Here is a 26505-nt window from a genome sequence, read left to right as displayed (position 1 = left end):
CAGGAAGGGTGGCTGGGATGAGATAGCAGCAATAAAGGAATGCAACTTAAAACTATTCAAGAATTTACTGGGAGTTGCCATATAATCCTCTTACGGTGTGACAGTTTCACAAGGGGCACTGAAATAATTTGCACTAGCTTAAATTTGATTCTGAATTTTGGCAAAGAAAAGAGAAAAATTCTGAATAATGGCCATCAGAATATATTTAATTGCTGCTTGTAACAAATGTGGAATCCATCTTTGATTTTTTTCCCCACAATATATAACATTTGTCATTCTTTTGTCATGTTTTTTGTCATCTTCAGTAGCTAGTACAGGATGTGAGTCTGACAGTCTTTATATTGTATATCTGAACACCTGTTTTTATTTCTGTTTTGTATATGTGTTTTAAAAATCAATGTACATTCATTTTACTCAGTTGCTAGTTATTTTTTCAAGTGATATATCAGCAGATTAATTTGTTGTGGTGTTTAAAAGGTGCACTAAGTCTGATAGGTTTTGGAGTTTATACTGTTTCCATATCATCGCTCTTAATTTATTGCCTGTAGCAAGGTCAGTAACTTAAAGCTATCAGGACAGGATCCGAGTGTTCTGTTTTCATCCACACGCTCAAGGCTGTGGCTGTTTGCATAGCAGCAGAGACAGCTGGTATGAACTACAAAATTTTTTACTGTTTGCTTAGTGTGATTGAATATTGTTCTGTTTGGAACAGGAAAAGCTTTTTTTAGTTTTAATATTTAAAGCGCATACATAAGTTATTATTTTCAAGGCCATTTGCTTTAGCCCTATTAGAAGGTTATAATATGAGGAAAACATTAAGTAAGGTCTATTTAACATCTTTTGTCATCATCTTTTTAGACCTTTACTGAAATACCTAGAATATATTCATGAACCAAAGTCTGGGTGTTTTCTTTCCACTGTGTATGACTCCACTCAGTTGTTTTTTTACTTGTCTATGGTATCTAAAGCAGTCAAGTTTGTTTCTCCTTTTAGTTTCTTTCAGTTTACTACTACTGGTTTTCTTCACTGGCAGTCCCAATGTAGATGTCATACTGAATTGTTAAAAATGTTTTTCTTCTGCTGATAAGGACTATTCTGAAGTATATTTTGCAAAGTCATTTACTATTAATGTGTTTTGTTTGTGTAAAAATGTTTACTGTTACATTTTTTTAGTTTATTGTACCATATTGGAATCCTGTCTAGGAAGAAATACTGTCTTTCATGTAATGAGCAGGTTTGTCTGGTTTGGTTGTATTGAACTGTACTTTTTGTCTAGAGGAAAGCAGACAGCCTTTTTACAACTCAAAATGGAACACAGTGGAGACCTTAAGAACCTGTGGTGAAATAAATAGTTTTTTACCTTCAGGGTAAAGTAAATATTCTTTGAAGATAGGTTAAGACATTAAATTTCCATTCCTGGGCTCATGCTCCTGGTGTGTGTGTGACTGGCAATCATGTTCTTGATTTAAGTCTGCCTTGTTAGTGGCCAGACCATGTATAACTGATAAATTTTCAGTAGAGATGCACTCTCTGTTTCTGTTTACATATATTTTTACTCTGCAACTTCTGCTTTTTATTATCTTTTCTTAAGCAAAGGTTTCTCTTTGCTGTTGTCTCTGCAACTGTTTGCTATTGTTAATTTCACTGTGAATTAGGCTGTTTCATGTGAGCTGAGTTAATTAATGAATTAATGAACTTTGATTAATTCAGAAACTTGGTACTTGGTTTTCCAAAAAAGGTCTGATTTTCCTGGGGTCTCATGAACTATGACTTAACCAATTTTCTAAAGAAAATTTTAATCAAAGATGAGAAATATCCTTATGTGTAACTGGAACATGACCTTCAGAGTACAGTGGGTTTGACCTGTGATATTAAGTATCATAGTCTGATACCCCATTATAAATTCTAAGAATACCTTTCTGGGGAAAAAAAAAAAAAAAAGGAAAAAAAAAAAAAACCAACATCTGAAATCATTCTATTGGCCTTCTCTTATTGCACTTCAGCTGATATGTGCCTGCATTATTTTGAAAGGCCTTAGAGGAGAAATCTCTAAAAATGAGGAAAAACAAGAACCCAAGAATAGAGGCTGGTATACTTTGCACCTTAATAAAACAATTTTCTGTGTTTGAGTGCAGTTCTCTTGACTTGAGAATCCCTTAGTTTGTGTGACCTGTAAGTATCATCCTGCTGATATTTCAGGTGGTTATTGTTAATAAATTTGTGGTATGTGTCTATAGCAATCTGGCTGATTGTATCGGGAAACCTAAAAGTGTCTATGGCATCATCTCCAATGCAGACATACCTGAAACTTTCATTAATGCTGTCTATCTATGCAGAAACATTTCAGTCCTCTGGATGAAAATCAAAGAGGACTGAAGAGAAAAAAGAGAAGCCTAGTTTTATAAGAAGAAATTTATCACATAATTTACTTTGTTGGAGATAATTTGTTGTAATAAAAAACAATGTCTCAGTTTCTGAGAAGGGTAGGAAAAAGGTCCATGAGAATTGTCTCTGAGGTGCAAGAACACTTTAAGCAGAGATGTTTAGTTCCAGGTGCAAGTGTTTTTCAGTGTCGATGATGTGTCAAGGAAAATCTGTTGAAGGATACAAGTTTCAGGCACAAATCCCAGTGATTTTTCTAAACTCTTGGAGGAAGCATCCAGTGTCTAAGAAATTGCATGAGAGTGTCACATATCAGTAAGAAAAAGAGTAAGGTTTATGATGTTGAAGAAGAGAATACTAAGGCTTTGTTCCCTAGATTTACTAGTCTTATTTTGTACACCTGAGGAAGACTAAAATTACAAAGTAATACACTTCAAAATGCAAACTCAGATCTTTAGAAATTGAAGGTATATGCCATTTAGTGGAAAGGAATAAAAATAGTAATCTGATTAAAGTTATAAAGCATAAATATTGAATCTTGCAATTTGCAACTATTCATTTGAAGTCCTAGGCATGATAAAATGACACCTTGATCAGACATTAACTCACAGAGTATCACATTTTGGACCATTTAATGATTGGGCCAGGCACTCCCAGTTTCAGGCATGAGGTCTGCCCCATTGTATCACATCCCATTCAGAGGTGTTGTGGGAGGTTGGTGAAAACATCACACAGGTCAGGACTTCTCCATGGGCTAGTACTGAAACACACAACTTTATCTATAAATAGAAAGCATTCTAAAAAAGATAATGTTCAACCTCTTACACTGCATCTTGTAAAGAGCAGTAAATTTTAGCCTGTATGCAGTGTATTGACCTACAGAGGAAAATTACAGATTTCTGTATGTGTTTGTTTTACTTAAATAAGCTGAAGCACACTCTTCTTTTTTGTTGTGTTTTATTTATTAAAGCATGCACAAAACAGTTTTATTAGAAAATTTATGTGACCTACATAGCAAAAGCATTTTAAGAATGGCAGCACATGTTTCATGGGCATAGTGTGGTACCTGTGAGTAAGATAAAGGTGGTTTGAAAACAAGTTGACTTCAAGCTGATGGCACAGTTTTCAGGAATCCTGTCCTTGGGATGATCTTTCCCATATATTTTCATACACCTGAGAAAAATAAGAACTTTAAATCTTTTTAAGCTGATTGGAAAAGAGTCTTTGGTTTGAATTCTGTGTTTATATGTGGAATGTAATTTAATTATGCACAATGCTTGGCTGGTATTTTTAAATGATGAATGTTTAATGAAGGCTTCGGATGATTTAATTTTTTTAAAATGGAAATGAGCACCCTAATCTTGTCATTCTCTACAAAATATATGAGTAGTTGCACTGAATGAAAATAAGAAGTCACAAATAGGAGATGAAAGAATCAAATATTAGAAGTATATTAGAGTGAAAAATTGAGTAATCATCATGTTGTGATTTTTATTTTTTTAAGACTGAAAGTTTTTTAAGGTTAGTAATTGGAAATACTGAGTTTGTGCATCTTTAAAGAAACCAAAACCTTTTCACAATGGTCTGAAAAAAACCTGCTAAATAGAGCTCAGTGTTTGAAAGCTTTACACATTGATGGAAAGAAACATTCCTTTTGATGGACAGGAAAACAGAAAGTCTTCCATTCTCCATCTTACTGTGTGATGATTTGTTTTCCTCAGCCTTTTAACCAAAAAAAATAAATAGTTTTTTAGAGCCTGAAGTCAGGCTTTCTAGAGATTTACATAATTTATTTCTCCCCTATCCTTCTAGATCAGGTTTTTTAACTTCCCTTGTCTTTTCTTTGTCTAGTACATCTGTGCCTAAAGTTTGAATGGTATTATCTGTCTTCCTGAAAAAAAGACAAGTAAATATTCAGTATAGGATCCATGGTGCTGTGAATTGATGCTGGCAGGTGGTGCTCTTGACTCCAGCCTAACTTGACCCAATAGCTTTGAAAGTGTTTGTGTTCTTAGTTCCCTGTACTCTGTCTCTTGAAAAGTTCTCTGGTTTTCTCTGTTCCAAAACATATTTCTGTAGTTTTGCAACTTTTTATATGGGTTACTGGCACCTTATGGGCAAATTTTCAAGTAAACTTTGTGTCTGCTTCTTTAATGAGTTTGGAAATACCTCTCTAGTTTTAATATGCAAGAGAAGAAATCTCCTGTAATCTACCTGTTGTTGGAAGAAAAAAGCTAACAGTAATTCGTGCTATAAAGACATAGTAAATATAACAGAATCCTACGTACCCCTTCAACATCGTCACAGTTGTAGAATTTTTTCCTTTCAACTTTTCACTTGCAAAGGAATTTATTGTCAAAAGTAGTCGTAAGCACATACGTCTGTGTTATCTGCTGTGGCTTGAAAGTACCAAATGCAGAGATTTTGCCAGTCACGTGGAGGGAGCACTTGCCAGACTTGGAGACCTGTGCACCACATTGAACCCCTGAATCTAAGGGTGAAAATTGACCATGATTTTCTTTGCTTATCAGTCACTTCTTTAGGGAATGCTTTTGCTTTAAAAATCACGACATGTAGATATTTAAAGTGATTTGCTGACCTTTTACAAATTATTTTGGCCATCTAGGAAGAACAAGCATGGCTGTGAAATCTGTCGGTGTAAGAAGTGCCCAGAACTGCCTTGTGGTAAAATCTGTCCAATGGGCTTCCAGCAGAACAGTCACGGCTGTGTTATCTGCAAGTGCAGAGGTATGTGCAAGTGCATTACCACCTCTAATTGCAACTTGTTTTCAAAGCAGTTGGAAACTAGAGCAAAGCAAAAGAAATACTGCACTGAATATGTACAACTTGAAATATGGTAACAGATGGGGGAGTCAGTTCTATGCTGCTCAAAGAAGTGTATTGTTTTGCTGGGGTTTGTTGTTATTGTTCATCTTGGCTTCAACAGAAGGGCTCAGCTCTGCTTTCATCTCCCATTACAAAGTCACAATAATCAGCTATCATTAATAAAAATCAAATCAGGCTCTTAATAAGCAGCTACTAGAAAAAAAGCTAGTGGAGGGAATTTTTTTCAATAATGATGTTGATCTTGCCTTTTCACCACTGTCTGTTCTTTACAAACAAGTTTTGGATTTGATAGATATGCTGTATTTCCCCTAAAACTGGAATGCTGTTTCCTGGGCACTTTCATGCAGTCTCGAGGAACAATGAGGAAAAAGAGAGCACTTACACAGGAGAAAGGGCTTGGTATTCTCAGTCTAAAAATTTCACACAAGCCACGTCCCAAACCTGTAACCACCGAGTTCAAGGTTGATATTGAGATCAGATGTTCAGATTGAAGGAGGGGAAATTTAGGAAGGGTATTAGGAAGACATTTTTTACTGTGAGAGTGGTGAGACACTGGCGCAGGTTGCCCAGGGAAGTAGTGGATGCTCCAGCTCTGGCAGTGCTCAAAGCCAGGTTGGATGAGGCCTTGAGCAGCCTGGTCTGGTGGGAGGTGTCCCTGCCCATGGCAGGGGGTTGGGACTAGATGATCTGTAAGGTCCATTCCAACCCCTGAAATTCTATGATTCTGTGTTCATTAGTTGTCTGCTTTATATTTGTGCTGCATTTAGCATGTCTCTTTTAAGATATATTTCAGATGATGTTTTATATTAGTCTGGGTATCAGATTTCCTTCATTGCTCATCTCCATGTGTTGCATTTAATAACTTTTTGTTTGTGCTTGATCCCTCTCTGATCCTAACTGCTCTTTCATGCTTATTTTCTTTGATTCTTACTTGTCTGTTTTGATTTTTAGCTATAGGCAAATAAGGCTGATTATTTTCCCATTGCTTTGTATAATGACTATTCTTACCTTTTTTTAGCAGCTATTTCTTCTGCATTTTAAAAAATTATAAAATGTAATAGGTCAAGCTATGGGAACATAGGACTGGAAGAAAGTGTATGAGTTCCTGAAGTCACCCTCCTGTAGCTGAATGCAAACATGCAATCATATAAATCAGAAACATCTGACATTATCTTATCTCTCCGTGACATAATACACTGCAGACGGTTATAACAAAGCAAAATAAAAGTCGGAATGTTACAAATATAGTTTGCAGATATGAGAAACAGGGAGGGAATTTGCTCACATAGACTATGACATATGACTTTTACTGGAAATTAAAATTTAAAAACATGCACAAATATTTAGTGAAATCAACTTGTTCTCTCTCTAAGTAGTATTTATTGTGTCATAATCATAAAGATACCAAGCCATGTGCGTATCACTTCAACATCACTTCATTAGCAACTTGTCAAAGAATAATTGGAGCAATCACTAGTATTTTCTGGGAAAAATGTGAGTCTTTGTTAAAATTTTGACCCAAAATGCTTAAGTAAGAGGAAGGGATGGGTAAATCTCCTGCCTGTGAATGAGCTCCACTTTCTAAATTGCTTCTGCCAGAAACAGCTTACACTAGGATTAATAGCAGTAGAACCATAGAAGTACAAGGCTGGGTAGTGCTCTGGAAAATGGAGAGTCCATTTCTTTGCCCTCACGTCAAATAGAGAGTATCTGGATAATCCTTGACAGATGTTTGTCTACGGTTTAATTTATTAAGAATCTCACTTTCAAAAAAAAAAAAAAAAAAAAAGCCAAACAGACAGAAACAAGACCAAACAAAGCTCTCTAAAATAATATTTTCTTAGCAATATATGGCATTTAAAAATAATTTCTGATATTTCTGTCTCACTTTATACTCATTGAACCACTTACTGCTTGCCCTACACTCAGCAAACATGTGGAACAGCTAAGCACCATTCTCTTTAGAATTCTGGCAATATTTAAGGGGTTGCAACTGAAGACCCTTAAACCATCTGGGGGGGTGAGGAGGGAGAGCAGAGATGGGTTTCTAAGTTACATAAACCCATTTACTTTGGTTTCTCATCACAGTTCACAAGCTTGATATTGTACTTTAGCAGTAGTAAAATCTTCAAGCTAGTAGAGGTAGTAGTGCTGCATTTAAATTTACAGTGCTCCTGTACTTGTATCTTAGCTAGAACTTGCCTTCTCTGCAATGGTATCACATTACTGACTCCTTTGTTCTTGTGAACTACTATATCTCAGATCATTTCAATCATACCTCCAGTTAGCCAGTTACATTTGGTTTCTTCAAGTATTAGCTTTTGTACTAATTGTAATTAAAAACTCAAAAGTGAAAACAATCTCAGTTTGTGAAGTTAGTTTTAAGTACTTACCTATATGCTTGGTTTGTTTCTCCAGATTTTGGAGTATACTTTAGAATATTTCAGGAAAAGAAGTTTAATTACATCAGGTACTTCATTCATTACAGGAGGGGAAGGATATTATCATCCAAGGACTTCCGAGTGTTAATAATCATTTCAATGTAGGGCAATATTCCAGTGGTATTAATTCAAATTGGAATTTATATAATCTGATACTAAGGTATAAAAATGCAGTAACTGAATATAAGTTTTTTGCATAGTATTTCTGTTCAAGCAGTAGGATGAAGTCTGTTTAAAGAAGTATTTAATCCTTATGGGGCATTTCTTTTCAATTCACAAAATGGTATACTAAAGTAATTTCTGTGTATTGGCTTCCTATTCTAATAACATGCCTCAAACTTTGTGTCATCTGCCTGTGGTTCTTAGACCACCTTTCACTGATCAGCCACAGCTGATGGAGTGCTGAGCTACGTGTTAGTGTGTGAAAAAATAAAAAACAAACCAAACCCAACCAACCAAAAACCCTCAAGCAAAAGAAACTGAACAGTAAAAAATGCTTACTACAATTACATATAGACATCACTACTTTTCATACATCATCCTTTTGTAAACAGAAAATGGAGTTACAAACTTAATACAAATAACGGCATATATATGTGTCGGCAGAACATGGTTGACTTACCACTGAAAACAAGTCAGTTCACTGACAAACTGATCCTAAATCCTTCATCATAATAATGATGTGGGTGAGGGAGTGTTGGGCTCTAAATTCACTCTGCTGATTAACAAAGAATATATTGAGGCTGAATCCTGCATCACTTAAATACCCCTTAAGACACAAATGAGACTTTATCCTCTCTAGACCAACTGCTTGTGTGTTCTGACAGAGTGCAAGTAGTGCAGCAGTCCAAGCTACTCATCACAGTAAAAGCTAAAAGAAATGAGGGATAAAATTGTCAAAGCAGCTCTTCCAATCACCACATTTATCATAGTAATACAACAAATAATTTCTCACTGAAGTGCTTTATGTATTATTTTCAACACTTGCTTGTAATTTTTTGTCAGTCGTAAGACTATCCATAGCTCTTGTAAATGCTTTTGTATTCTACTTGCTATCAGATAGTCCCATTACAGATAGTCTAATACACTGTGATATTTAAATATTTCATTTTAAATATGCCTCATGCTTTCTGCTATTTCCTTCCATTGCATTTCTGCTTTTTTCTTGTATTATTTAGACAGTTCTGCATTTCTGGGTGATTAAAAAGTATAGGTTCAACACAAAGAAGTGATTGTATTTTCCAAGGAGATAAATTCTACTGCATCCTATCATCCTCTTTGGGGGATACCTTTTAATTGTTTCCTGTGCGTTGTTACTCTAAGTGTATGTGATAGAAATATTATTCACTCCATCTTACGTGTTTTAAAAATAAACGCAATCCAGACATGAAGTTGGTGTGTTTCTTCCTAAGCAACAGATACTTACCAGTACACCTCATTTTCCTTTGATTTTGTGCAGAGGCAACAGCTTCTCTTATGCCTCCTGTTAAAACAGGCTCTTGCCTGTCGATGGATGGGCGCCGACATGAGAACGAGGAGAGCTGGCACGATGGCTGCAGGGAATGTTACTGTCATAACGGACGGGAAATGTGTGCCTTGATCACCTGCCCCGTTCCTAATTGTGGCAACCCCACCATACATCCAGGCCAGTGTTGTCCATCATGTCCAGGTAACATCATTTCTTCTACGTGCTTTGTAATCAAGTTTCGTTTCACATGCCTTTTGTTTCCTAACACATGAAAATAATCTCATGCATCATTCAGTAGTAGGTATAGATGAAGGATTCTATGCCCAAATGTAACATGATGAGTTGCTGTCAGGAGGACCTCAGCTGTGAAAATAAAGCACATGCATGTGGTGGGTCCTAACGTGTTATTCTCTGATGCATTGGAATCTTTAAACCAGTAAAAATTTCTTGTCTGTTACCTGTAATAGCAAAGATTATAATAAACCATTATCTTTTTCTTTATTTTGAAGTTTTATTAAAATTTATCTCCTTATCTATGTTTCACAGCCCCTCAAGGGTGTACACAAACAGATGTCTTAAGTAATTGAACATTATGATTCTGTGCTCTGAGGAAAGGCTCCTGTGCCACCGGCAGTGGATTATTTCAATGCTTTCAGTGGGAAGGCCAAGTAAAATTCATGTTGCATTCCAATACAATTTTAATGAGTTTTAATATAAAATACGTCTAGGGTAGAGTGTAAGATTAATGCCCTCTGTCTTCAAGAATTACTTCCATGGTATTTTATGTGCTAAATAGATTAATTTGTAATACAGTGATATTGTCTATGACTTTATTGGAAGTCATGTTGCAAGTGGGAACAATGAGGCTTGTGAAACTGCTTTAAATAGCAAAACAGCACTGGCAGGATATAAGCAATTATGAACTGTTTCAAATTCTAAGGGCAAAATAAGCAGCCAGATCCTCTTTCTGAAAGTGACAGAGTGCATCCTCCCTATGGTCTAAGATAACCGAACTCCTTAGAAAGCTTAGACAAATGGTGATCTCCAATCCAGTTCACACCTTGTGGTAACTGGAAAGAACAGTCTCCAAAGAGATGAGAGACTCCCAAGGGTCTGTTTCGGCCTTTTCACAATGATTTGTGTAGCACTGTAGGGGATGATAAACTTCATATGAATGGAGGCAGGTTAGCATGTCAGTTTTGCATTAGATAAACATTCATGATTCAGAATACTAAATGTGTAATGGTTGTTCCAGTTCCAACAATTCTCTTATTAGGTCCCCAACACCAATTCCTCACTTTGTTCTACTGTCGGCATACTTGTGCATATTGATTTACCAAACACATACAAAACACCTCAGGGCATTCAAATCGAAGTAATGTTAATTTCTGTCTTTCAGTTGCACCAGTAGCTAGTTACTTTGTGTGTGGAAAATGAGTTTGGGTAGATTCATTCATAAGCCTAATGTTCAGTTCATGGAAGAAAGATCAGCAGTAAAGATCAGAGATTAGCAGTACCTATATTCTCAGGCTGTACATTTCTTGTGGATGAAATCAGTGTTTGATTCTGAGCACCCGTAATCTTAGTCTCTTGGATAAAAGAGCAGTTGCTTACCCAGCAGTGTCCATTCCCTTGAGAGATAGTGCCTACATAGGTTTATCTATACAACACTGTTCCTGCTTTCAAGACACTGGTCCCCTAGCTTCTGTATTGGCAAAGTCATACTTAGTCTAGACTCTTAAAATGCTAAGGCAGACACAGTGTTTTAAAGTGGCTGCATATATAAGTTTATGAACTAATATGGCCAAATTAGTCTCAGTGTGATTTGGTTTCCCCCACTGAGGTCTTACATTTTTTAGAAATGTAATTGCAATTTTATTTTGCAGTATATTGATTCCCCACTGATGATGTTAAATAAATATCATTGTTTTCAGCAAATAGGAATGAGGTTTGGAATTGTGAGACTGTGAGCATGTCACTCAAATATATCAGCCATAAGGATATTGAAATAATTAGCAGTCCTGATGTACTGAGTTTTGAATTGCACTGTTAACTTATCCACAGGGAAGTGGCAGCTCTCAGAGGTCATTTTTCAGACTGAAAAAAAAAATGTGGCTACATTCAATTCCATATGTAGTTAGTTTTCAACAGAACAATGTTGTATGTACAACATTCCTTACAGCCACGTTTCTCTGTATTAAAGAGGTTTAAGTGGATTGTTGCAATGCATGTGAAAAGCTCCAGCTTTCCTGTAAGATTTAGACAGCCATTAACTGCTAGTGTTTTGCAGAACCATGCATTGCAGAAAGTGTATATTTGACTAGTTGCCCTTCAGGTATATAGTACTTGTATGTTTGTAGCAATTCAATTGCAATGTTATGTGATTATCAATGTTGCTAAGGGAGCAGTAGGCAATACCATACAGTAGTACTATCTGGTTATGCTTTTTGATCAGGAACAGTATATGAGCTGTAGCAAAACAGGCCTGTGACTGCAGAGAGCTAAATGCAAAGGAGATGGCTCAGAAAACTCAGAGAAAAAGTTGCTTTTGCCACAGTGAGTTAGGATGCCATTGCATGAAATGTAATATATTGTTCCAGCTGAAATAAAAATCTGTGCCAAGGCAGCAGCAGACCAGCTATCTCATTTCAGGTAAATACTGCTGAATCACATATGTTGTTAATTAAATATAAGCAGTTGGGAAAGCATAGCATAAGAAATCCGTGAAAGATAAAATTATTCCATGATTGAAGAAAAGCACAGTGTGTGTGTGTGTGTGTGTGTATATATATATATATATACACACACACTATACTTCGTGCGTAGAGTAAGATCAGTCAGAGTCAGCTTCCTTGAGTTCTCCTTATCATTCTCCAGAAATGAAAATAAACAATTGAGTAGTGTGTCTTCTATGTGGCAATGTCGTAGAGCGAAGGGCACAAACACCGTTCTCCAGACAGGTACAGCAGTGCTACAGACGTGAGGAGAAACCATGAGCACTTTGTGAGCCTTGGCCTGCCTAAATAACTAGGGGAGCTGCTGTCCACTTAATTTTTCTCTCTTTAACCAAGATATTTGAATTAGGATGATGTTCACATTAGGCATCATTATAATTAAGTAGGAGAGAGGGACCTTCAGAGAGTTGTTTAGAGATGTAGTATCATTAGCTGCAAGTCACTTTCTTTTCCCCTCCATTCATAGCACAGGAAACCTAAAGCAGTTCAGTTCTCAACAGAGGCACCTGACTTAGCTGCCTAATGTTAAATGGGTTGAGTTCAGGCTGAAGGACATCACTTACAAGGCAGAAGCTTCACTTTGCAGCATGTAGCTTTCAAACTCATGGCTTCCATAGCCATGAATGAAACATGCTGTGCAAAGCATCTCAATTCCTATACACAGGGCATGGAAAAAGCTGGTGGAGTCACTCCAGGTCCAAAGCAACCAGCATGGTAAGCAGGCAACTGCCCCTTATGTGGGGTGGACTTCAAATCATTTTAAGCAGACTATGATGTAGTTCATGGCATAACCTTTTCTTGGTAGTAAATTGCTTAAACACCCTCAAAGTGCAGGATAGGTTTCTTTTTTTCTTTTAAAACATCAGGAGGTAAAGAGGGCTTCCCCAATTTTTAGTACCCCAGTGGTTGCAGGATACTCATGCTGAACAAGGAGAACAATTTCAGTTCCATTCTTGAAGGAGGTCAATTCTGGTTTTTAAATGCCCTGGGTGAATCTTTTAGCCAGCGCTGTAGAGGTAATGTAATTAATTCTTTGGAAAGGAAGTAAGGTTGATTTGGTGAGATACGGTCACTGGAAATACAAGTTTACACACTGTGGCATCTCTTTATTTCAAAGATGGCAGTTTTGGGGTTTGGGGCTATTTTTTTACTGGAACAGTGATGAAGGACTTTCACCAATGTGAAATGCTTATATGTTTTTAGGGGGTTGAGTAAAGGATTCTGTGGTTTTCTTTCTGGTAGGTTTTTTGTTTGTTTGGGGGCTTTGAGTGGGTTGTTTGGTTTTTTTTCTATGGCATCAGATGATATAGACACATATCTGTTGGGGAATTTAACTTGAACCTGGAATTCCTAAAACCCAGATGAGAAGCATACTTAGCCATCCTTCCAGGAATTGCACTGATGCTAATATTTAAGAGTTAAAAAACTGTCATATCAGTAGAATTTTTCAGAAAATGAGAACTGTCTTTTGGAATTCCTTCATCACTGGTTGGTTTCGTTTGTTTCTGAAATGCTGAGAATGTCTGAAGTTCTCTCTGATTTTTATTAACTTGTCTTTTTTTAGGGTGATTCTCAAATTGTTTCTTGTTTACATTTTTCCCATTTTCCATGAGATGCAGGTGACAGAGTCAAAAGAGCTTCATTAAGAATATGTATCTGCCTGGGTTTTTTGCTAATATTTTCAATAATAGAAATTCTTAATCTTGGATACCTTTGTTAATCATTAGAGTCACAGTTCCTTTTGCCTGTCTTCTGTTTTTCCCAGATGAAATAATCGTACAAAAGCCAGAGCTCACCAGTCCATCAATCTGTCATGCTCCTGGTGGGGAATACTTTGTAGAAGGAGAGACATGGAATATTGATTCATGCACACAATGTACATGCCACAGTGGACGTGTCCTGTGTGAGACTGAAGTCTGTCCACCTCTTCTTTGTCAAAACCCAACGCGCACACAGGACTCCTGCTGCCCGCAGTGCCCAGGTACATGCTGACAACCAGCTTTCATCAGAGCCCTTCCTTGATCTGAGAATGTATGATGTTTCAGTGTGACAGTGTTGCAGTACGGGCACTGTTGTTTGTTGTGTGGTGCCTTTGTTCTTAGGCAGTTTGGAGTGAGAGCCTGCAGTCCTCTAATTCAAATGCAGAACTTGACTGTGTGCAAGAGTGATCTTATGTGTAAAGGGGAGCTGTCACCCTGGACTTTGAAAGTTTTTCAAGGCAATCTAATAATATAAGGGTTATGTGACAACCCGAATCCTTAGTTGGAAGATTTAGGAAATACACACTGGAAATATGCACTCGTTTATGGAGGCATTCAGGATTAGAGAACCTTTGAAAGCAGTCTGAGTGCTAGGTAGATACAGGCTTGTTTCTTTGCCTTTCTGCATGCCTTCGTTTCTATGAACCTTTTTATTACTATCTTGTTTATTTGGGATTTGGTCTCAAAAATATTTCTGTTTGCATCTACTCTTAACATGGAATGGTTGAAGGCAGCAGAGTAGTATTAAAGCATTCCAGCCTGACAGGTGTGCCAGATTCCTTTGAGACTGCCTCACAGTGTCAAGAAGATAAACAGGATTTGCTTTCCCCCAAGGAAATATATTTGATTATAAATGAACGTGAATTCCTATTTTACATGGCAAATGGGGGAGTTTGCTGCAGAGGAAATTTAGTCCCACTGGTGAATTGTATGTAAATTCTCTGAGAAAATATGTCTTTATTATCTAAAAACTTTATTTTAGGGAAAAGCAGAAGAGTTAGGTTTTGCCATTAGGTTTAGCTAGAGGGTGTTTATTTGGGGTTTGGGGAGGGGGGCTTTCCTGACAAAACATTTTCAGTAAAAATGTCGTTAATAACAACATTTGCTTAACTTCAAAATACTGGTTTGGAGGAGCTATCTTTCCTCAGTGGCTATCTAATGAGCTTAGTTTCATAGCTTAATGCAATTAGATTGAGAACCTGATCTGAATGCCCTTATGAATTCTTTCTTTCCTTCTCCTTTTCTTATACTTTCTCTGCACATACAATCCTGTTTCTTGATAAGTAATGTCTGTTAAGATACAGCTTTATTGCAGGAGTATGTCTCCCCCATGGGCAGGTGTGAGAATTAAAGCAAACCTGTTGGCATCAGGCTGAAGCCTGATCAAGTTCCATTTGTTTCTCAAAAGCTTATAATTAGCTCACCTAAGTCCACTAGTGAAGGTGACAGCAACATAATAGCTTTTCACTTTGCATCTTTCAAAGATTTGAACTGACACGTTAGAAGCTGAGATTCAAGTTTTAAATTTAAAGTTTATTCTCTCTTGTTTAAGGTGAATTCCTATATACCATGCAATTCAGGGTGGCTTTCTGAGGGCCTGCTTCTGATGGTGATTGGTTTTCACTTTGCTGTCCTTTTCTCAATTTGGGTTTTTTTCTCTTTTTTGCTTGGTTGGGTTTTTTGAGTAAACTCAATAGCTGTCTACATAAGCATTATGCTAGAGCACATCATGAGATCCTCATCACATGTAAGGACTGAAGAGGAATGAGGCTCTGTCCTCTAGTTTTTCTGAAGTAGTGAGCTAATGTGTTACAGTGCCATTGTGTTCTTCAAGAGTGAAGCCTCTATTAAGGAAGTATGAAAGAAGTTAGCCACTATGAGTAATTTAATTTGTTTATATTTACAGATGAGCCTCTTCAGCCTTCCTCATCAAGCAATGAGAGCATGCCCAGTTATTGCAAAAATGATGAAGGAGATATTTTTCTGACAGCTGAGTCCTGGAAGCCCAATGTCTGCACTAGCTGCATTTGCATGGATGGTGTGATCAGATGCTACTCTGAGTCTTGCCCACCGGTATCCTGTGAAAGACCTGTTTTGAGAAAGGGACAATGTTGTCCTTACTGTATTGGTGAGCAAATAAAAATAGTTGTTAACTTGCTGTTCCCTTCTTGGGAGTAAGAAAGAAGTTTTACTTCCAAATTGAAATATGTTTTACCTGGTTTGGGTAGATGCAGTTTGTGCCTTCAGTTGAAATGGAAAGTGAAATCTGCATAGGGAGCTTTGAGGATCATGATTTGTGGTATTTTAAGGAGAAGCACATGGAGAGATAAGATGTAATTTACCTTCAAAGTCAAGAGGACATCCTCCTGAAATCTTGGTAATACACCTTATTAGGTGAAGACATTAGACAAAAATTATTTTATTTAAAGGAATATCTGCCAGGTAACACATGTTATGTCAAGATTTATGCTGATCATATGAGGAAAACATGAATTATGACTGCAGAAGTAAGCTGAAGCATTATGAAATTTCATGCCATGGAGAACTGTTAGTAAGGCATCTAAATTAAAATACAGGAAAAAACTGGAAGTCTGTTAATGATAATAACTTTGAGAGAAAACAAGAGGGAAAATATTTTTTTAAGTACTAAAAATGCATAAAGAATTAAGGGCCATGCACTGGTTTTGAATTTGGCGCTGAAGCAAATGGTGGATGCCATAGATAGTGAAAATTGCCAAGCATTTTTAAAGTTGCAGAATTTGAGATTACTGATCGCTTTTTCATTGTATGTTGAACAGGAGTATTTATTTACAGATTACTTTTTTTTGTGAGTTCACAGTAAGTACAAAGGCTGTAGAATGGAAGCTGCTGATAGAGAAAAACTGTATAATGTACTTACTGAAATTAAGTCTTTGTAACATTGTTGGAAAGCATTCAGAGCTTACTTGCCTTCATTTCCAAAAGTAGTCGGGGGAGATACAGTAGAAAAGAATTCAGTAAAAAGGAATGTAATAAAATTGACAGGCTTTAAATATTTACTTGAACCTGTGAATCAATCTGCCCATCTATAAATAGTACAGCTCTTCGTCAGAAAAATGTCAGAAAGGTTGTGAAGTCCTTTCAGATATGTACCACTGATAAAACTCTTGAAATCTTTAATTCATTGCAGATAAAATATCTTTAATAATAGGTGATACAGTTTTAGATGATGTACAAGAAATTCCATGAAATAATGCCTAGAAAAATTACAAAGTATCCAAATTTCAGTTGTCTTTAGACCCCTACATAGGGTCTTAATGGGGACATTTTGAGAGGAAAGTACTATGATATCCTATTATTTTTTCTTGTCATGGTTTACATACTAAATGGGGAGAATTTAAAGTTTCTTTGTCAACTGTGTTTCTTCAGGCTTTTCTTCCAGTGATTGACTGTAAACCATAAAAATAATTGTAAGCCAGAAAACATTTTAATGTTTAAAAAAGAATATCTACAAAGTTGGGCAATCAAACCAGTAGTCAGAACATGAGCCTTAGTACTGTACTGGAGAATTCTTTGGGTGAGGAAGGGATGCAGCACAGGAACCAGTGCCATGAACTACAAAAATGAAACCTCTCAAGCTTTTTGCCTACACCTTGCATGTCACATTTGCAAATACATCCACACAACATGTAGATGTAGCTTTAATTAATTTCCTTTGAATCATATATGGTTGCATAATACTGCAAATACTTAAATGTGTGAGATGTAAAAGCTTAATGAATTCTTTAGTAGCCAGTTGCTCAGTAATACAAAATGCAGAAGCCAGATTTTCCTTAATGCTCAGATATGAAGGCTTTAAATTATAATACATTTTATTAATCCAAGTTGTACTATATTGTCAGAATGTTTTGTGGTCTAAATAACTGAAATTCATGGAAACTTAACTCTTTGTGGTTTCTATGAACTATATACACTTCCTTGTAAGAGGACTCAGGTCATGCACTTAATTTTTGTCTTCCTGGTTCTTGCTGATTTACTCTTCATTTCTTGAGAACTATGAAGCACATCTTTGTACAGATTCTTCCTTACTATTTTCATGTAATCGTTGATAAAATGTTTAGAATCATAGAATCATTTAGGTTGGAAAAGATCTTTAAGATCATTGAGTCCAACTGTTAACCCAGCACTGCCAAGTCCACCACTAGGTTATGTCCCCAAGTGCCCCAATCTTTTAAATACCTCCAGGGATGGTGACTCAGTGACTTCCCTGGGGCATAGGCAAACTCTGTGGAAACAGGACAACTTCATTTATTGAAATTTCAAAATATATATATTAAAAAATATAGGACTGCATTTTATTCTGCTTCTTTCTGGATCTAGTTTGCATAGATTCAAATTCAAAATTTTACAGGCCTTGAATCCTTTGTTGTTTGATTGAATCCTCAAATTCATCCTGTGTTCAACATTCTTCTTTCTTAGGCAAAGAAAGTGTAATTCGGAAAGATAACCTTCTAGTTTAGAGATGATAAAGGGATATCTATTTCATTAGAGACAAGATTAGTCTTCTGCAGAAAACAGAGCAATGACTGTTTGTTTACCAGATGAGACTGATTTTCTGGTGCAACTAGAGGAAATTTGAGAGAAGCAGGTAGAGCTGGACACAATATTCTGAAATGTGGTTTTGTATGTGGGTTTCTTACTGCAAGTCTCTCTTGTTTCCACTGTCCTTAAGTGCCTGTTGGTGTTGTAGCCTTCATCTTTGCTTATACTTGCATAGAGATGGACACCAAAACAGGAGACACACGTGGGGCAATACTTTATTAGTGCTTAAAAATTTCCACTTGAGGTTCAAAGGTGCAACACTGTTGTGATTCACTATTGTGATTTTACCCTTGTTCATTCTTCTAAAAGTATTTGCTGCATTAAATTATGGTGTGTCCTTCACAAACGTGCAAGCATATTCTGTTATCTCATGCATATGCTTAATGTGCAAATTCATGTCATCAGCAGGTTTCATCATAATAATCTTTGCCTCTAAGAAACAAATGAAGATGAAAATGAGTTGCTGCTTAGCTATTGGAGCTTCTGCTGTGTGGTTTAATTTTGAATATCTATGAAGTGCTACAGCAGCAAAAAACATTCTAGGTTAAGCATTTCGTTATTGCTTTCTCAGTGAAATACAGGTATACTGCAAACCACCTAAAGCACTTGCATAGGATTCAAAATTTTTAAAAATATGAGATCACACCGATTTCCAATTTATATAATATTAACCATGAAAAAATGTACTGAGTTTAGTTATTGCCCTTTTCCTGGGGTTTTCCATTGATGCAGTTGCAGGGATTGATTAGATTCCCTTAAAATTTGTTTTGTCATAATAAATAGTCTAAGCACTTCTAGTTATTTCACCTGAGAGTTGTTTCATCCTTCTTGGCATTGTGCCTATCCGGCTTTTTTAAGTATTTGATACCAAGTTCACTTTTCTTGAACCTTGTTAATTAGAAACTTAGGTAGGTAGGGTTTTTTCCTTAGTTTATTAGGGTTTACTAGGAAACAAGGAGAAAGAGGAGAGCTTGGCAGTCTCAAACAGTCAAACATAAAAGAATCATTAAAGAAGCATAAAAGAATCACAGCACATCATCATTTAATGTCCCAGTCATCTGTCCTGTAGCCTCTTGCATTAAGAAAATGAAGAGAAGCAGTCCAGGCTAATTATGTATTTCACAAAGAAGCAGAAAAGACGTTTTTTTTAACACAGATTTTTCTGGAATATGAAAAGAGGGTCTATTAATAACAGCCAGGATTTCTTCGTAGCAATTGTTTCACATTTGTGCTTAGGGAAGGAATCAGATTTGTGTGTAATTGGCCTTTACCATGTGATCAAACCACTGTTTTCCTTCAACAGAAGATACAGTTCCAAAGAAAGTGGTCTGCCACTTCAGTGGAAAAACATATGCAGATGAGGAACGCTGGGACATTGACAGCTGCACACACTGCTACTGCCTGCAGGGTCAGACTCTCTGCTCCACCGTCAGCTGCCCACCTCTGCCTTGTGCTGAACCCATCAACGTGGAGGGGAGCTGCTGTCCCATGTGTCCAGGTAATGTGATGTGACAACCCTGTTTATTGTAATGCTGCTTTCCCAGGGCCAATAATAAGGTTTTTTTAATTGGTTGTTGAATGTCAGTCCATGTTTGAACAGTAACACAAAGACAACAGACTTTCAGACTTCAGGAAAATTAATATTCTTAACAGATAGGCACATTGTGCAAAGACACAGTTCGAATTTCACTTATTCTGAGAACTGCATACTCAAAAATTAGGTGCTTGCCCCTGCTTTGTCCTTTCATAAGGTAATGGAAATACATTAGCAAAGTGGGAAAATAAATATTCTTACATCTCTGCAGATTATGTCACAGTGATTAGCATTTCTATCTTTTCTGAGTCTATTCATTATTTTTCAAATATCACATTGCTTTATTTATCACTTTAACTTGGCTTAAAAGCAATATGAAATTTTCTTAGCTGTGGGCACAAGGGACATAAGAATTGCACCTGTTTTTTAATATGAGACATACTTCTGCAGAAGTTTGCTAGTCTTTTTCAGTCAGCTAGTAACTACTTCTGACAGGACAACTGGAGAGATTCAACAGACACCCCCCCCGCAGTTCTCCTGCTTTGAGGATTACCCAAAAAAAATAGGAAGGCAAAGAAATCAGCACGTCTGTTTACATATCATCTGGGAAGATATAGCCTTCCCTTCATGGGTTTTTTTGTTTAGTATCACAGAGGAGCAAGCCTGTAGTAGTGTGTGTTCTGAAATGGCATTTTCAAAAGCAAATTTGTCCACACCACAATTGTCCCATTGACATTAAGATTATGAAAATGGCAGCAAGCATGTATCCCCTATACAGTGTGGACCAGGTTTTCAAACAAAATCCCAGACTAATAACAATGAAAATTCTGAAACAAATAAAAGAATTCATAGGACAAAGTGCTGCAAATGGTCAAGAATATTTCCTGAACTAAGAACAGCACTGGGAAGTTAAGCAGCCTGTAATTTGTGAAACACATTAATCTCATTTCACAGAGATGTATGTACCTGAGCCCACTAACATCCCTATTGAGAAGACAAATCATCGAGGAAATGTTGAACTAGAAGTACCAAACTGGCCAACACCGAGTGAAAATGATATAATCCACATTCACAGAGGTAAGATCTGTATAAACTGGGATAACTTAGGTCTGTGTTTATTCCCTGTGTTTTAATTCATCTACTTGTTCTATCCAGGTAGCATCTGTATAATGCTTTGAAAAGGTGGTTAGCTGAGACTGTTCTTCAGTGCATAACTCTCACATGCCTTTTGCTTTGAGTAAAGATGAGTCAGTCTATTAAATTATATTTATGCAATTTGGCCCCATTATCATTCCATCTTCCTCTTGGAAGAAACATCTGTGTTGGTATGATAGCGTTCTATAAAATTAAGAATGCAATAAAATGATGACTGAGGAGTGATTGTGCAGTGTCTTTTCTGATATGAAAGCTAGAAAGCAGGTCACTGGAGTTGGTAAACCTTCATTTGACCCATTTGGCATTCCTATATTGACAAAGAAAGATGGAAAAGCATATACCAGAGTTTAAGGTAGATTATAGACAAATGTCAGAGCTTAAAAAAAAAAAAAAACCACCACCTCAGGTATAATGACACAGAGCTAATAAAGTTGTCTGAGGATGTAAATGTTTTGCTTAAAACTGTGCTGGAGTCATTATTCCAAGGTAAAGGAAATATTCTGTGACAGTCCTTGTTAACCTTTTCTAATTGAAGAACAACCTAAACCTGTATGTATTTTTTTTAAAATCCAAGGATTATTTCATAGCATTCTATTGTGTGGAGCAAGGATGCATGAAATGTAACTAGTTTACAAAGTTCTAAGCTTACACTTTGTTAATTACAGCATTTTCATTTCTCACAGGCATTAGTAGCTGGCTTGTAACTATCCTAGCTAGGGATTATAAACACACACTGCAAACTGTGTGTGAATGTTGTATATGTCATTGAAAATTAGCATTCTTTGCAATTGCATGCAAAACTTGGTACAGTCTAATACCCTGGCAGTAGTCTGTGTTCACAGGCTGAGTGGTGCAAGTATTGCACCATGTATCTCCACAGCTAGAGAGGGAACATATCATAATTGTCCTACCAGTTTTTAAAAGCTAAAAAAACCCAGGACTTTCATCCTAAGTCTCCCAGGTTTTCCTCAGCATAGAAACATAAGCTGCATTTTTTTTTTACGAGTGGGAATTTGGTTGTGATCAGGTAAGCTGATGCAAACACAACTGAGCTAAGAGGTTATTGTCTGGCTTGGTTTTGTGCTTTAGATTCCATCCTATTTCCTCTCTTTTTGACGGCCTTTTCCTGACTAACACAGTGACTGTACAAGACACTAGTATTCAGTTCTTCTAATCTATATAAATAAGGTGACATTTCAGGAGAGAAGGTCCAGATTCATATGAGTGACAAGATGCACAACTGAGACTTTTATAATTGCATTCTTCATTATGACCAAAGCCCATTTATAATTACTAGCAAATGCTCACATTTGCCTTGCAGACATGAACCATCTCCAGGGAGAGTACCGAAGTGGCAGTGGGCCACACCCCAGTGAAGATGCATCTGTTAGCTCTGTTGCCTTGGTGACAATTCCACTCACGATAGCGGTGTTACTGATCTTTGTCCTTGTGCTCATCAATCAGAAGAAGCAGTGGATTCCAGTGTCCTGCTACAAAGCTCCAACAAAGGTGCCATATTTGTTTCCAGGCTTTCATGTCTTTTGGAAAACAACATTAACTAGAATATTGTGTAGGATGCAATTCACATTATGTGAATTCTCTTAAACTGTTTTCTCATTATGTCTTAAACCATTTTACACCAGTCAGTCTTGGTACTTGTTCAGTCTCCTAAATTATTCTTTTCCACTATTAAATGGAAATATTACCTGCTGCATATAGTAATAAGTTGTCACTAGACAGAAATCAGGGTCACCTAAAAGATTTTAAACAAGAAAGCAACTCTGTATATGCATAGGTAAACACATACAGTTTTCAGATCTGCAGTCAAACTCTAAAGAGAGTATCTTTGCTTTCTTAACTTTCATCCACTTCAAGTCTTGGCCAAGGACAGGTAGTGTATATACTTGCAGTGTTTATCCCATTTTCTAATAACTGCATCATACAGTTCCGTGATTAATATTTTAAGGGAGCTTGGGAAATGTTTACCAATTACATATTCTGAGAATACCAAAAAAAAAAAAAAAAGGGAAAAGAAGGTAGCATAGAAATGAACAGTGAAAAGAGCATTGTTTTGTTTTGAGTAATAGTTCCATCAGCAGACTAAGCCCTTGCTCCATACTTAAATGCCATTTATATCAATTCCCCACTTATGTGTCCTAATTCTAATCAAACAGACTTTGTCCATACCTGGAACACAGTTTGATACCATCTTTCCTTCAGTTCCACCTAGAAGAGTAATGCAGTAATTTTAAAAATTAAATGCCCATATTCTTCTGTCACTGCCACAGAGGTGGTATTTTTTTAATAAAAAGTCATTTCAAAAAAGCTTCAAAATGCAGTCAGAACATAAAGTTGAATTCAATTGTAATGAAGTGGGAAGCATGAGGAATCAGTATTATTCCACTTGCAGTCTTTCGAAACACTAATAAGCAATATCAGTTTCTGGGTTTTTTAATTAATGCATCTAAAAATTCATTCTTGACTCCAATGGATTCAGTCCTAAAACCTCAGGTGGCTACCTCTCCATTCAAGGTGCTGTTTGACAAAATGGTTGAAGCTGAAGTGAAAATTACAATTTTCTAACTGTGGAACTGTAATCAGTAATTCTATGTAAGCTCTTTATTTTTGGAACATCATTTTCCTCAAACACTTCTGTATGAGTCATAATTGTATCCTTATGTCAAGGTTTCTTCAACCAAGTGTCACTTGGTTGAAATAAATTTTGGCAATTTTTATTTGGCAAATAAAATTTGGCCATCTTTCCATTCAAAATGGTCTAGCTATTTAATAAAGAACAAATCAACAACTGTGCTTAAATCATATCAATACCAAAAGAACTGTGATAGAAAAGATGTTTGAAATTACAAATGGACTGCTAATGTTTAGCCCTGATTCCATTAACATCAGTGAACTTGATCCTTGTGAATCCAGTTCACAGTCTTCTGAAGAGCCAAATGTAAAACATTCTAAAATAATGTTTTATAATAAATATCTGGGTAGAAAAACCCTTTCTGTGGTAAGGGTTACACAATTCATATTCATTGTCACTAACTTTGTATGTATCCACAGAGGATGCTTACTGCCTCTCTGCTCCTTCATGCTCAACCCATAACCATTTAAAACAGCGTGCATCCAGCATTGTTTCACCTCCCTCTCAGCTGCAGAATCTCTCAGTTGTAGGATTGTCAAACTGAGCAATGGCAGGACTGCAAAGCCAGTACAAACAGCTAAACTCTTTCTTTGAGCAATATTTTATGTGCATTCACACTTGTAGATCATTACATACTCAAACACTCAGTTATTCACATTTGCCTAAAATTAAATCCTTTACTCAATACTTACAAGCAAGTAAAGACAACTCTTTCAAGTGCCATGCCAACACTGGCATCTCCACAATAACACTGCTTTGCAAGGGTCTAAGGCCTAGCAAATACTAGATAAAAGGTGGATGATTTCCAGGTTAAGGAAGTAATACATAAACCACCTTGGAAAGTAATAGAGAAAGATCCATAGGACACCCCATGCCAAGATTAACTATAACAGCTTAGGTCACTCCCATTTTCTTAGCTGAATTGAAACCAGGAGCAAAATGTTGTTGAAAATGTTCAGCAGTAAAGAGGCTGTTAAAGTCTTGGAAGCAAGCTGCTGCACATCCGAGGCAACAAGGTAAGCCCTTATGTGGTGCTGGATTAACAGAGGACAGTTTAACCAGCCCAGCTGGCATATGAGAATACCAGAGCTTCATTCAGAAGATGAAAAAAGCTGATTCTGAAGAGAGTGTTGGTCTGTTACTGTGCCAGGCATAAACCTTTACCAACTTTAGCAGAAGTCCCAACTCTTTCATTACCAGTTTGATTTTGTTTTGTGCTTATGGACTTGAACCAAAAGGAGTTTTTTAATTATGTGTGGAATACAAAAATTGTTTCATTTACTTAACATTTCCTTTCTGTTTTAACAGCCTTCTTGCCTAAACAATCAGCTGGTGTATGTGGACTGCAAGAAAGGTACCATGGTCCAGGTGGACAGTTCTCAAAGGATGCTACGAATTGCAGATCCAGATTCAAGACACAGTGGATTTTACAGCATGCAGAAACAGAACAACCTACAGGCAGATAATTTCTATCAAACAGTTTGAAGAATTGCACCCTTACCAAGGATTAAAGAGAGAGAGAGAGAGAGACAGTCTGCTATTAAAATAAAACTAGAATTGTGCACTTGCTTAGTGGATTGTATTGGATTTGTGACTACATGTACAGCTCTAAGACCTTACTGGGATGAGCTCTGACTCCTGCAATGTGCCAGAAAAAGCATTCCCACTTTTCCTTGAGATAACTGACCAAGTGTTTTCTTAGAACCAAAGTTTTAAAACTTGTTAAGATGTATTTGCTTGTAACATAGCTATAGAGGTTTTTTGGGAGGGGGAATCAGGGGCTAGGGGTAGGCAGTGAGGTAAAAGGAAGCTTCAGAGAAGCAAAGCTGGTCGTGCTTGGCTGGAGAAGACAATAAAGTATCCTGCTGAGCAGCAGGATAGTGGTTTTTCTTGTTGTTCTGAAATGACATCTGTTGCAGCAAAGCTTAACCCCAGGTGAAAAAAATATGAAAAGGTCTGATTTTTTTTTCCAGCTGTTGCAACCATAATATACTCCTAGAACAGAATTTGTCACATCACAGGTGTGGTGTAGCTGCAAATATTTTTCTATATGATGAGAAGCTGCAGTAGTTAATGAAATAGCAAGGAAAAGATTATAGCAGAAAATAAAGGGTGGGTTTATTAAGGATGTGTAAAATTATACCTTGTGCTGCTTTTCGTTTTTATTTTTGTTTTCTTCAAAGCTGATTGGCTAGATTAGCCAGACTTTGGCAGAGTTAGCAAATGACTGAGGCCTAAGTAATTCCTGATATGAGCACTGGATCTTTTGACAGCAGTATTGAAGGAAGGAAGGAAAAGTCAAGAACACCATGCAGTTCCAGGGGCTTTTGTTTGTTTGTCTGTTGTGGTTTTGTTTTGTTATTTTATATCAATCTCTGATTGTTCATACAGGAGAAGGAAAAATATTTTTGTTGGACAAAGCTCTTGCTTACAAGAGAGTAAAAAAAGAGACTGTTTTAAGGTTGTTGTTTTTTTCCTGTTGATGTTCTTATTTACTGGTATGCAGATTTAGAAACTACTTCCATGCTAGGAAGCTGCTTAATTTTAATTGTATATTACTCAAGCACCTTTTTTGAAGCTCAGAAAAAAAAAGGAGATCATGCTTCTTTAAACTTTAGCATTATAGGAATATTTATGTAAATATAATTATGCTAAAAACAACAAAAAGTATTTGTATGTTTGTGTATATATATATGTATATACAAATGCATGTAGGTATACATATGTATATATACGTGCATGTGTATATACACTATGCATATATATACTGTATATATAAAGTACTATGTATACAGTATATATTTTTTCTATTTTTTTTTCTTGTTGAATGTATTTTTATCTGAGAGATTTTACCCAGAGCAGAAACAGATAACAGGCATTCCATATCAATGCTTAATTGTGAGTTTAGGAGTAAACTCCTCGTGAGTTTAGGAAAGACAAGAAAAGAGCATC

General features: G+C 36.5%; 1 protein-coding gene across 1 annotated transcript in view; it reads left to right on the top strand.

Moving 5' to 3' along the window:
• Positions 1–25490, top strand: part of CRIM1 (cysteine rich transmembrane BMP regulator 1 (chordin-like)) — a gene marked incomplete at its 5' end in the record, with an annotated part of 27057 nt that extends 1567 nt beyond the window's left edge. The window contains 8 exons of the mRNA XM_009070146.1: positions 5009–5130; positions 9130–9339; positions 13639–13854; positions 15540–15761; positions 19518–19712; positions 20703–20825; positions 22225–22412; positions 24862–25490. Of these exons, the coding sequence (XP_009068394.1) occupies positions 5009–5130; positions 9130–9339; positions 13639–13854; positions 15540–15761; positions 19518–19712; positions 20703–20825; positions 22225–22412; positions 24862–25038 (1453 nt within the window). The remainder of the gene's footprint in view (positions 1–5008; positions 5131–9129; positions 9340–13638; positions 13855–15539; positions 15762–19517; positions 19713–20702; positions 20826–22224; positions 22413–24861) is intronic.
• Positions 25491–26505: the final 1015 nt, after the last annotated feature.

The sequence above is a fragment of the Acanthisitta chloris genome, unplaced genomic scaffold (assembly GCF_000695815.1).
Source record: "Acanthisitta chloris isolate BGI_N310 unplaced genomic scaffold, ASM69581v1 scaffold300, whole genome shotgun sequence".
Lineage (NCBI taxonomy): Eukaryota > Metazoa > Chordata > Aves > Passeriformes > Acanthisittidae > Acanthisitta > Acanthisitta chloris.
The sequence above is the reverse complement of the archived record's forward strand: the minus strand, read 5'-3'. Positions and strand labels throughout refer to the sequence as shown.